General features: G+C 35.5%; 1 protein-coding gene across 8 annotated transcripts in view; it reads right to left on the reverse strand.

Annotated features, from left to right (window-relative positions):
* Positions 1-13,875, reverse strand: part of LOC136033052 (uncharacterized) — a 342,211-nt gene that overhangs the window by 294,830 nt on the left and 33,506 nt on the right. For all 8 annotated transcript variants that reach the window (XR_010618844.1, XR_010618843.1, XM_065713633.1 and 5 more), the window contains exon 3: positions 4,178-4,280. Coding sequence is in view for 6 of the 8 variants with exons in the window: in XM_065713633.1 (XP_065569705.1) it covers positions 4,178-4,280 (103 nt within the window). In the remaining 2 variants the exon portion in view is untranslated. The remainder of the gene's footprint in view (positions 1-4,177; positions 4,281-13,875) is intronic.

The raw sequence follows: 13,875 nt of genomic DNA on the forward strand, positions 1-13,875 counted from the left end.
GAATTTGGTATAGGAAAAGAAAACAGTAATGGCTACAAACTAATTTTCTAGGTACAACAATCTAGATATAACCAATACTGTGTTTGGTCATAAAATACCCTATAAGTGAACATGGTATTCACATGGTGGTAAGACAGCAAACGTTATTAATTATATTATTGTAAACGGAAGACTGGCGGTATCATTACAAGATTCTAGGGTATATAGGAGTGATGTTATTGATTTTAAGATTAAGATCACCATCCAGTAATGTCTAGGGTTAATTTAAAGCTGAAATTCTGGAAGGGTAACTACCTCCCAGGAAGTTATGATGTTGGTAGACCCCAAGATGAAAATTTGCAAGAAATTTTCCAGGAACATAAGGGATACTAAACTGGAGATTTTAAATATTACAATGTGGAATAAGGATGAAATAAATTTAGGAAAACAATTTTTGAAGTTGCTGATGGTGTCTTAGGGAAGAAAGTTAGGAGTGCATCTAGGAGTATCAGTGAAAAAGCTTTATGTTTAATAGATAAAAGAAGGGGCTTGTAAAAGAATTATCTAAGTGATTGATTATATGAAAATAAAAAGAAATGTAAAAAAGTGAAGAAAGCATTAAAATATAAACTAAGAAGATGTGAAGTGCAAGCCATGGAAAAAATTGCCGAGGATCTGGAAGATAAAGCTAGAGGGCATAATAGTAATATATTTTACTAGCATGTGAATAAATTGAGAAGGAGTATTCAATCCGGAATTTTTCCACTTGGGAACAGGGCTACAATTAATGATAAGGAAAGAGTTAAAGAGAGATGGGCGGAATATTTTGAGATTGTGCTAAACCAAGATAGAGTTGCAGGAAAATATACAAAGGAAAATGAAAAAGTCTTTGATACCTTGGACGTGAAGGAAGATTTGTCAGGCTTTGCGACAGTACTAAAGGAATCAAAAAATAATAAGGCTCCAGATGGTGATAGAATGGCTAATGAGTTTCTGGGTAAGGGGTGACTCCGAGGTTAGAAATAAGCTACTGAAAATTATGTATATGGTTTTGAAAAAGGGGAAGTATTTAGCGATTTTCAGAAAACTTTAATTAAACCACTGCATAAGAAAGGTATTAAGAGCGAGTGTGAAAATTACTGAGGCATTGGTCTGGTCTCCAAAGGTAGTAAATTTACTTGTAAAATGACACTTTTTAGACTAAGAGATGCTTTCAACATAGTTATACGAACAGAACAGTGCAATTTATGATAAGGTAGAGACTGTGTCGATCAAATTTTTACTCTTAGGTTAATTTTTGAGAAGTGCCTGAGTTATCAAACAGCTTTGGTCCTCAGTTTGTAGATTATGAGCAAGCAGTGAGTAGTACTATTTACGAGAATAACACTGCTATGGTTAAGGTAGAAAATGAGGTTAGCAGCTGGTTTCGTATTAAATGAGGAGTTAAAAAGGGTTGTGTTGTATCCCCTTTTATATAGATCATTTTGATGAATTTTCTCTTAAAGAGCGCAAGAAAGGCAATGGGAAACCACGGAATCAAATTGGGAGAAAAAACTCTCCTGGACTTCGATTATGCAGATGATTTAAGCATCCTAGGTGAAAGTGTGAGCAAAATGAACAAACTCTTAGAGGTTTTGTGAGTTCAGGTAAATAAATATGGTGGGAGCAGTGAAGATGTTTAAAATAGAATAGCTAGGGCCCAGGGTGTTGTTTTGTTGTTGTTTTTTTTTACAGTAAAAAAAAGTTTAGAAGAATATGAAGATTAGTCTGCAAATCAAGAATAGAATTTCGGAAGCTATAGTGGTAACACTGGTCAAATATGACTCTGAAGCAAGGGTGTTCCGAAAAGCGGATGAAGATTTGCTATATGTTTTCCAGAGAAATTACCTAAGAATGCTTTGGGTACTCGGCTCGGCTGACTTAACGTATTTCAAAAAGTAGGCTGCACGAAAAGTGTGGTTCAGTCCCGCTTTCTAGGGCTATATAAGAGAAAGGCTAAAATGGCTAGAGCAACTTTTGCAAATGAAGGAGACAGGCTACCAAAGAGTTTTTCAGCAAGCCGTCTAGGGCTAAACGGAAAGCAGGTCGTCCACGGTTGGTGTGGGAGGATGTCATATAGAAAGATTTAAAGGAATTGGGGACTTCCTGGGAGGATGTAAAAAGGGCAGCTTTGAATAAATTGAGATGGAGAAAGAGCGCGTGTAGCTGTGTTGGCTTCAGGCGGCTTGTTGCTACGTTGAGCTGTAATTAGTAGTAGTAGCAGTAGAATTTCATCTAAAAAGTTCACCCCTCCCAGAAACTTTTCTCCCAATGAAAAATTCTCCCCATGAAAAATCCTTCTAACAGAAAATCAAACATCCCCCCATCAACGAAGACATGTACGTATACTTCCCAACAACATATAAACAATGCGCGAATTTCATACTTAAAGACCTTTGCCCAGGGAGGAGGGGATATTTTATCTCTAAAGGCATGGTTATTGGACCTTTTAACTACGTTGGACAAAATGGCTATCTCGGAAACTTGATCTGACGTGATTGGGGAAAACCGGACGTTGAAATGGGGCTGGGTACCCTTCGATCTTTTTGGTTACTCAAAAAGGGCAATAGAACTCTTTATTTTCGTTCGAACGAGCCCTCTTCCGATAATATAGGACCATTAGTTTGACATGATCGCTCCCGGTAAAAATAAAAGTAAAAAAAAACACCAACGCAACCATTTTTCTGGCAAAAATACAAAATTCCCCACTTCTAAATTTCGCAGCTAGTAACCTCTACAACATCGCTTTCTGACACGATTAATCTGATGGTGTGATTTCCCTTAATAATCCTATAATTTTAGAGGGTGTTTCCCTCCGTTTTCTAAACTCAGGCAAAATTTTCAGGCTCTTAGTCTTTCATTGGTAACCGTATACTTAATAAATATTACATATTTCAAATCAACATAAAAAGCTATTTCTTTTGTTGTATCTACTAATATCAAAATTTCGACTTTAAGAGTTTCGGTTACTCTTTAGATATTTTTAAAAAATATATCAACGGTTTTTCATAGGAAATATAATGCTTATATACATTTTTAACTTGCTCTCATTAGAATTCCTATTTTATCTTTCAATTGCACATCTTGTTTTGTCACGAAGACACCAGGGCCAAAAAGGCAAGAAAGTGAAAGGGCAGGTGGTCTTGCTGCTTATGTTTGAAAGAGCCCTCTTATAACATTCTATGACTATTTTTTATCAAAGCAGTCTTTATGATCACAGTTTTTGGTGGATATAGGGAGGAGGAAAAGTACATAGAACCCTTGACCTTTTATGACCACATCAGCAGCCATTTCAAAGTTTATCAAAAATATATTCAGTTTTCTATTAAATTTTGTCAATTTGCCCTTTGGCCTAGGATCAATAAAGGAATGGTCCTTGGGATCCGAAAATTGTTTTGGATAGAAATTATGTGCCGTTCTTTCTCCCTAAGTTATAACATATTCACCTTTCTAGTGTAATTTGCTAATAAACTTTTGGTTTGAAAATAGGTATTTGCTCATAAGTAGAGGAAGTTTCCTCAAAATATCCTTCAAGAAACCTAAAGTACTCTTGACCATAATATCCGTTAGGTCTGGGGTTGAAAAATGTGTAACAACCTTTCTTTTCTTCAAAGTTGTATTTCTGAATCTTCAAAATAAATTGAGCAATTACTCATAACTTAGAGCCCTTGCCCTGGGGGTAGCTTTTAACCTTTGGAGACAAATTTTGTTTCTATTTGAACCTATCTGATTAAATTATCTACCATGAATCTCGATGCAATACCACGCTCATCCTATATGGTCGCTTTGGCAACAAATAGCACAGAATTGGTCACAGTAGCCCTTTGATCGCCTTTAAGACTTAAAAACATAATCCATGAGTTTCATTCAAACAGGACCGCTTCTAAAGATCTCTGAACAAAGACAGTATATAATTACCAATTGGAAAAAAAAAGTTAAAATGAACACCCGTCCATGACACTAGATTAACAAAATTTTTAAATTCATAGCTATAGGCTGTAAAATATTGTCAGGGGCTTCTTAGGCTTCGATAGTTTGATGGTGCTATTTTCATTACATTGATTATTTATAGTGCGTTGCCATTAACTGTTTGATTAGTTGATCAATTTTAACGATTTTGGAAATTCTTTCATCGCTAGTATTTTCAAGTCTAACTTACCCAGATTCTGTGAATTTTGCAATGTTGACGCAAATGTCTCTTTGAGTTTCAAAAATCTTGCAAGAGCACCAACATCAGATTCCTTTTCTTTGCTGCTAACGACCTAGAAAACAGACAATAAGTTACGAGTATCATTATTTAGAAGATTACAATAAGATCCTACCGGAAACAATTACAAACATGTTTCTAAGAAGAAAAGGCACAATAGAAAGAAAATTGAAAGAAAACGTCAATGGAATTATGATGATTATTGAAAGAAACTTGGGCTGCATCTAATACGATTTCCTAAGACCAGGGCGACCGCTTCAAGTATACAAAGAAAATATTGAGTAATGATTAGTCAGTGTTTTCAAGCAAAAGGGAAACATTTACTGATTCACTGCTTGACTGAAATACATGACATGAATAAACAGATTATAGGCTGCTCGATTTGTCGATTTGATGGTGCCTACAATTTAAAGTTCTGAGCTCCAGAAGATATTTGTTGTTCTGACATTTTTTTTTTCTTAACAGAAAAAGACGAAGAATTTAAACCACTTAAGCAAAGATTTAAACATTTAAGTAAAGAAAAAAATGAACAATTCAGGATGACGTAAATTTAAGTTTAGTTATTTAGTACTGTGAATACCATGCTCTCCTCAAGATTTGAGCTAACAACTTCTTCAAAAAGATCATAATTATATTCACCAAAATAAGAAATGACCACATATTCCAGTCAATATCTTTCATAAAGGGAACGGTTTTTCCAAAGTGTCAAAATAATGTCATTGTACTCTTTGATATCCAGCTAAACCTTAAATTGTATTTTAAAAACTATAATTTTTGGCATATGAACAATTATTGAAGCATTCTGCTACACTCACTTTAAATCCCCATTCTTGGGGATTTAAAGTGTCATTTCCGACCAAGGGTCATTTCCGACCAAGATTTTACTTTTTATTTAGCATAAGGTTTATCTGCTACTTAAATATTCTTGAACAGAAAATGAACAAAAGTAATTTACGCACATTTTTTATCCTCAACTAGTAAAGTAGACACAAACATGGAAAACTTTCGTGCTATTTGATAATTTACCATTATAAAATTACAGATCGCTAATTAATTTGATTCTTGTTTTCCTTTTTTCGTAATTAAGGTCACTGTCTAAAAATGAGAAACACAACTTTTCTAACAAACTTTATAATAATACACGCGGATCTTCCTCAAACAGATCAAAAACAATTCAGCCCCTAAACTTATAAATGTTGATGAAAGGACTTGAAATTATGATTTGTTTTGGCTTGTTTAGTCAATTTCTTTCATAAAGTATATGGGAGCTCTATATAATCTAGAAATGGAATTAAGGATAGACGACAGCTTCAATAAACAGGTGTGTCAATATCATGTTATGAAAAGTGATGAAACTAGCGAGAATAGAATCATAGACTCTTTCGATCAATACATTTTTATGATCAATATATATTTGCTTTTTCAGCTTATGAAAGCTGGGAAAATAAGGCGTGAACAAATTGTGTTTAAAATAATATTATACTAGTCCAAAGAGACCCTAGGTAGAACAACAGCCAAGAGCTCATTTGGCACTTGTGACGAGGTTGACACCTAAAATTACACTCGGTACTAGAGATATGGATTTCATCATCCTTGCACGTCAAGAAGCACCAAAGTTGCTGAAGCACTAAAAATCCCTCCAACTCCCCCAAAGAGGTTAGATCCGGTCTGCTTATGTGAATCACATATCTATAATTTGTACTTATTCTCCAACACGCCAAATCACTAGAAATCCCCCCAACTCCCCCGAAAACAGCAGATCCGGTAAGGTTATGTCTATCAGGTATCTAAAACTTGTACTTAATCTTTCCATCAAGTTTCATCCCAATCTCTCCGCTCTAAGTGTTTTCCAAGATTTCTGGTTTCCAAGATTTTTCGTTTCCTCCTTCAACCCCCTATATCCCCGGACCTGATATGAATTGAATTGGAGTATTTGAGACATTATATCTTACTTTATATCAAGTTTCATTAAGGTCCGATCACCCATTCGTAAGATAAACATTCCTAAATTTTCACGATTTCCCCTCCCTCCAGCCCTTCCCTCAGATAGTCTAATCAGGGAAACGACTGTTATCAAGCCAATTTGTGCATATTCCTGATACCTACGATTTTGCATCGTCCTAGAACGTTCAGAAGCACCGAACTCAACAAAGCACACGAAACCTCCCCCCCAATCTCCCAAGAAGAGTGGATGTGGGCCGGTTATGTCGATCATATATCTAGTACTTGTACTTATTCTTCCTCCCAAGTTTCATCTCTATCTCTCCACTCGAAGCGTTTTGAGCGAACCTCATTTTTCCTAATTTTTCCAGATTAACCGCTTTAATCAGCTCCCCTCCCCAACTCCCCCAAAGAGAGTGGATCCGACCCAGTTATGTCAATTACATATCTAGAACTTGTGTTTATTCTTCCCACTTAGTTTCATCCTGATCTCTCCACTCTAAGCGTTTTCCAAGATTTTCAGTTTCCAATATTTTTCATTTCCTCCCTCGATCCCCCTATATCCCCAGATCTGATCCGAATTGAAAATGGAGCATTTGAGACATTAAATATTTCTTTATATCAAGTTTCAAGATCCGGTCACCCACTCGTAAGATAAACACTCCTCAATTTCCACGATTTTCCCTCCCTCCAGCCATTCCCCTAGATGGTCAAATCGGGAAAACGACTGTTATCGAGTCAATTTTTGCAGGTCCCTGATACCTTTACCAATTTGCAACGTCCTAGCATGTCCAGAAGCACCGAACTCACCAAAACACAGGAAATCTACCCCCCTCCAAATCACCCAAAAAGAGCGGATACGGTCCGGTTATGTCAATCACATATCTGGGACTTGTGCTTATTCTTTCCCCAAGTTTCGTCCCGATTTACCCACTCGAAGCATTTTCCAAGATTTCCAGTTTCCCCCTCCAACTCCCCCCAGTTTCATCAGATCCTTTCAGGATTTAGAATAAGAGCTCTGAGATACGAGGTCCTACTAAATATTTAATTCCACTAAGATGATCGCCGTTTGTAAGTTAAAAATACCTGATTTTTTCAAATTTTTCTGAATTAACTTATTTACCCAGCCTTCCCACCTCCCCCAAAGAGAGCGGATCCGGTCCGGTGATGTTAATCACGTATCTAGGACTCGTGCTTATTCTTCACACGAAGTTTCATCGAAATCTCTCCACTCTAAGCGCTTTCCAAAATTTGTGATTTCCCTCCAAACTCCTCCTAATGTCGCCGGATCCTGACAGAATCTGAAAAAAGAGCTCTGAGACACGAGGCTCTTGAAAATATCAAAGTTCATTAAGATCCGATCACCTTTTCGTAAATTAGAAGTTTTTTCCTAATTTTTCCAAACCACTGAATTATATTCCACCCCCCCCCAACTCAACTAAGAGAGCGGATCGAGTCCGGTTAAGTCAATAAAGTATCTAGGACATGTGCTTATTCTTCCTGCAAAGTTTCATCCCGATCTCTTCACTCTAAGCGCTGTCCATGATTTCCGGTTCCCCCTCCAACTCCCCCTATTTTCGCCGGATGCGGTCGGGAGTTAAAATAAGAGCTCTGAGATACGAAGTCCTTCTAAATGTCATATTTCATTAACTTCTGATCACCCGTTCTTAAGCTAAAAATACCTGATTTTTCTCATTTTTCCGAATTAGCCTCCCTCCCTCTACAACTTCCCTAAGGAGAGCAGATCCGGTCCTTCCACTACCCCCCCCCCCCAAGATGGTCAAATCGGGGAAATGGATAGTTCTAATTTAATTTGGTCTGGTCTCTGATACGCCAGCCGACTTTCATCGTCCTAGCTTATCTGAAAGTTCCCGAACTAGTAAAACCAGGACCAATAGACCGACAGACAGACCGACAGACAAAATGTGTGATCGCTATATGTCATAGGTAGATACCAAATGCCCTTAAAAACCAACTTTCTTTGAAAAACACCAATTAGCGTAACACATATACAAATTAACAAATTGATTGAAAATAAGCAAAAATTAGTTCTTTTTTCTAATTAGAATTAGTAAAACTGTGGATCGCACTTTCGCTTCGAGAAAATAATATTTTTTGGACTGGATGAAAGAAGACCAGTAGTGATACTTCAACAAATTCCAGAAGACACATAACCAGTACTCTCCTTACTTCCTTTAAAGATTTAAGTTTCCCGAAGACCTCCTCAGGACAAGGTATATGTTACATCATAAGGAATGTTTTTAGGAGATGCAGGAGTCTTTTGCGTAGCAGAGAGAGTTTACTTTTATTGTCATGTACTGAAGTTTGTTTACTTTTGATTAATATATATATATACAAGGGCTTTGACTGTTTCGTAATAGGATGATTCCACTAGTCAAGCAGGAAATTTTTGTAAGATGTTTCATTCCAAAACGTCTTGACAAGACATTTTAAGACATACCAAAAAGTTCTAAGACATTTTTCTTCAAGGCGTTTCAAGATAATCCAAGGCTTTTTTTAAAGACATTTTTCTTCAAGACATTTCAAGACATCCCAAGACGTTTTTAAGACACTTCTGTTCAAGACGTTTCACGACATCCTAAGACGTTTTCTAAAACATTTTCCTTCAAGATTTTTTTTTCAAGACATCCCAAGACATTTATTAAGACATTTGATCTTCAAGGCGTGTTTCTTTATGATTTCTTTAGTTCCTTACATAATAACGGATTGTTTGATTATCTTAAGCATGACTCATTCACATACGACTTGTTTCTTCAGGCCCCCGTGGGGTACCCGCGCTTGTAACTCGGAGGAAAGAAACCTGGATGTTAAGTCGTGACAGTGCACACATGGGATGTTGCATAATACTTTAAGAGATTTCATTGTCTTTCAATGCGTTTTTTTTCAGGGAACCTTTAGATTTTAAGATTTTTGCCCCAATTAAGATTCAAAAGGGCATTTCTATCCAATGGAATGGAGCCCAAGACGGCTGGACCAGCAATCTATTCTTATTATTTTGATTCAGAAAATATATCCTAAGAGATAACCAATATGACCAATGGAGAAATCCCTGTCCCGCTTACTAGAATGATTAATCTATTGATTACGTGTTTCCTATGACTGCAATAATTGAGGTGCAGAGACGAAATTTGCTTACACTTGGTATGCACCTGCATGTCAAGTAATACTTTTGGGAGGAAAATCAGACATTATTGCTATCAAAGATGAAATAGAAGCGAGAGGACACTTATGACTAGAATATGGTGCACCTTCATAAATGATCAAAAGTTTTCCTTTTGCCCTTTACTACACAGAATTTTAAACTTATATTAAGGGAATTCTTGAATGATCATACCTATGTGCATAAGACACACGATGCTTAAATTGCACTAGCGAAATATATTGAAGTTTTATCCTGGATCAATAAATCTAAAGATTACGAACTTATGTACATACAAATTGTATTTATAAAAACAAATTTACAAAAATCATTGAAACACAGAAAAAGCTGTTAAAGCTCAAGAACGAAAAAACGATACATAAAAAACTGAACATAGGATAACATACAAACAAAAGAACCATGAATTAAAGAGAGGTGGGTTTCTTTGCAACCAATTTCAGAGAGGAAGGTTGATATTAAAGGTAAATTTGAGCCCTGTTAAGAGCTATTTCTGAGACCTTTTAATGAAGTTACCGTTTTTTACCCCGGTTGAAAAGCACATATTTGATTTTTTTCTCTACAGATTACAAATAATATCGCTAGAGGTAAATTTAAGCCATATTAAGATGTTTTTGAGGGATCCCGGTTGAAAAGCGCATATTTGATTTTTTTTTCTCTACAGATTTCACATAATATCGCTAGAGGTAAATTTAAGCCATATTAAGATGTTTTTGAGGGCTATAACTGAAAATAAATAGTTTCTTTGAGCCAATACAATGCATTCCTGGTTGACAAGCGATCATATGAATAATATTTTCACTTGAAATTTTATATAATCTCGTTAGAAGTAAATTTAAGCCATATTAAGAGATATTTTTGAGAGCTTTTAATGAAAATGCCGTCTTTCTTTGAGCCAAGACTTTGCAACCTGGTTCAAAAGCGCACATTTGGATAGAATTTTTTCTTAAATGTCACATAATCTCGTTAGAAGTAAATTTAAGCCTTATTAAGAGCTATTTCTGAGAGCTCGCATTTGAATAATATTTTCTCTTCAAATTTCACAGAATCTCGTTATAAGCGAATTTAAGGTATATTAAGATATTTTTGAGGGCTTTTAATTAAAATGCATGATTTCTTTGTGCTGAGAGTACGCATCCCCGGTTGAATAGTGCATATTTTAATAATATTTTCTCTTCAAATTTTACGTAATGGTGTAAGGTGTTTTTGACAGCCTTCATGGAAATACCTTGTTTCTCTGAGCCAAGACTATGCACCCCCTGTTGACAAGTCCACATTTGATTAATATTTTCTCTTAAAATTTCACGTATTCCCGTTAGAGGTAAATTTAAGCCACACAAAGGTATTTTTGAGGGCTTTTAATGAATACACTGCGTTCACGACATCCTAAGACGTTTTCTAAAACATTTTCCTTCAAGATTTTTTTTTTCAAGACATCCCAAGACATTTATTAAGACATTTGATCTTCAAGGCGTGTTTCTTTATGATTTCTTTAGTTCCTTACGTAATAACAGATTGTTTGATTATCTTAAGCATGACTCATTCACACACGACTTGTTTCTTCAGGCCCCCGTGGGGTACCCGCGCTTGTAACTCGGAGGAAAGAAACCTAGATGTTACGTCGTGACAGTGCACACATGGGATGTTGCATAATACTTTAAGAGATTTCATTGTCTTTCAATGCGTTTTATTTTCAGGGAACCTTTAGATTTTAAGATTTTTGCCCCAATTAAGATTCAAAAGGGCATTTCTATCCAATGGAATGGAGCCCAAGACGGCTGGACCAACAATCTATTCTTATTATTTTGATTCAGGAAATATATCTTAAGAGATAACCAATATGACCAATGGAGAAATCCCTGTCCCGCTTACTAGAATGATTAATCTATTGATTGCGTGTTTCCTATGACTGCAATGATTGAGGTGCAGAGACGAAATTTGCTTACACTTGGTATGCACCTGGATGTCAAGTAATACTTTTGGGAGGAAAATCAGACATTATTGCTATCAAAGATGAAATAGAAGCGAGAGGACACTTATGACTAGAATATGGTGCACCTTCATAAATGATCAAAAGTTTTCCTTTTGCCCTTTACTACACAGAATTTTAAACTTATATTAAGGGAATTCTTGAATGATCATACCTATGTGCATAAGACACACGATGCTTAAATTGCACTAGCGAAATATATTGAAGTTTTATCCTTTATCAATAAATCTAAAGATTACGAACTTATGTACATACAAATTGTATTTATAAAAACAAATTTACAAAAATCATTGAAACACAGAAAAAGCTGTTAAAGCTCAAGAACGAAAAAAACGATACATAAAAAACTGAACATAGGATAACATACAAACAAAAGAACCATGAATTAAAGAGAGGTGGGTTTCTTTGCAACCAATTTCAGAGAGGAAGGTTGATATTAAAGGTAAATTTGAGCCCTGTTAAGAGCTATTTCTGAGACCTTTTAATGAAGTTATCGTTTTTTACCCCGGTTGAAAAGCGCATATTTGATTTTTTTCTCTACAGATTTCACATAATATCGCTAGAGGTAAATTTAAGCCATATTAAGATGTTTTTGAGGGCTCCCGGTTGAAAAGCGCATATTTGATTTTTTTTCTCTACAGATTTCACATAATATCGCTAGAGGTAAATTTAAGCCATATTAAGATGTTTTTGAGGGCTATAACTGAAAATAAATAGTTTCTTTGAGCCAATACAATGCATTCCTGGTTGACAAGCGAACATATGAATAATATTTTCACTTGAAATTTCATATAATCTCGTTAGAAGTAAATTTAAGCCATATTAAGAGATATTTCTGAGAGCTTTTAATGAAAATGCCGTCTTTCTTTGAGCCAAGACTTTGCAACCTGGTTCAAAAGCGCACATTTGGATAGAATTTTTTCTTAAATGTCACATAATCTCGTTAGAAGTAAATTTAAGCCTTATTAAGAGCTATTTCTGAGAGCTCGCATTTGAATAATATTTTCTCTTCAAATTTCACAGAATCTCGTTATAAGCGAATTTAAGGTATATTAAGATATTTTTGAGGGCTTTTAATTAAAATGCATGATTTCTTTGTGCTGAGAGTACGCATCCCCGGTTGAATAGTGCATATTTTAATAATATTTTCTCTTCAAATTTTACGTAATGGTGTAAGGTGTTTTTGACAGCCTTCATCGAAATACCTTGTTTCTCTGAGCCAAGACTGTGCACCCCCTGTTGACAAGTCAGCATTTGATTAATATTTTCTCATAAAATTTCACGTATTCCCGTTAGAGGTAAATTTAAGCCACACAAAGGTATTTTTGAGGGCTTTTAATGAATACACTGCGTTCACGACATCCTAAGACGTTTTCTAAAACATTTTCCTTCAAGATTTTTTTTTCAAGACATCCCAAGACATTTATTAAGACATTTGATCTTCAAGGCGTGTTTCTTTATGATTTCTTTAGTTCCTTACGTAATAACGGATTGTTTGATTATCTTAAGCATGACTCATTCACACACGACTTGTTTCTTCAGGCCCCCGTGGGGTACCCGCGCTTGTAACTCGGAGGAAAGAAACCTAGATGTTACGTCGTGACAGTGCACACATGGGATGCTGCATAATACTTTAAGAGATTTAATTGTCTTTCAATGCGTTTTTTTTCAGGGAACCTTTAGATTTTAAGATTTTTGCCCCAATTAAGATTCAAAAGGGCATTTCTATCCAATGGAATGGAGCCCAAGACGGCTGGACCAACAATCTATTCTTATTATTTTGATTCAGGAAATATATCCTAAGAGATAACCAATATGACCAATGGAGAAATCCCTGTCCCGCTTACTAGAATGATTAATCTATTGATTGCGTGTTTCCTATGACTGCAATAATTGAGGTGCAGAGACGAAATTTGCTTACACTTGGTATGCACCTGCATGTCAAGTAATACTTTTGGGAGGAAAATCAGACATTATTGCTATCAAAGATGAAATAGAAGCGAGAGGACCATTATGACTAGAATATGGTGCACCTTCATAAATGATCAAAAGTTTTCCTTTTGCCCTTTACTACACAGAATTTTAAACTTATATTAAGGGAATCTTGAATGATCATACCTATGTGCATAAGACACACGATGCTTAAATTGCATTAGCGAAATATATTGAAGTTTTATCCTGGATCAATAAATCTAAAGATTACGAACTTATGTACATACAAATTGTATTTATAAAAACAAATTTACAAAAATCATTGAAACACAGAAAAAGCTGTTAAAGCTCAAGAACGAAAAAAACAATACATAAAAAACTGAACATAGGATAACATACAAACAAAAGAACCATGAATTAAAGAGAGATGGGGTTCTTTGCAACCAATTTCAGAGAGGAGGGTTGATATTAGAGGTAAATTTGAGCCCTGTTAAGAGCTATTTCTGAGACCTTTTAATGAAGTTACCGTTTTTTACCCCGGTTGAAAAGCGCATATTTGATTTTTTTACTCTACAGATTTCACATAGTATCGCTAGAGGTAAATTTAAG

The sequence above is a fragment of the Artemia franciscana genome, chromosome 11 (genome assembly GCF_032884065.1).
Source record: "Artemia franciscana chromosome 11, ASM3288406v1, whole genome shotgun sequence".
Classification (NCBI taxonomy): Eukaryota; Metazoa; Arthropoda; class Branchiopoda; order Anostraca; family Artemiidae; genus Artemia; species Artemia franciscana.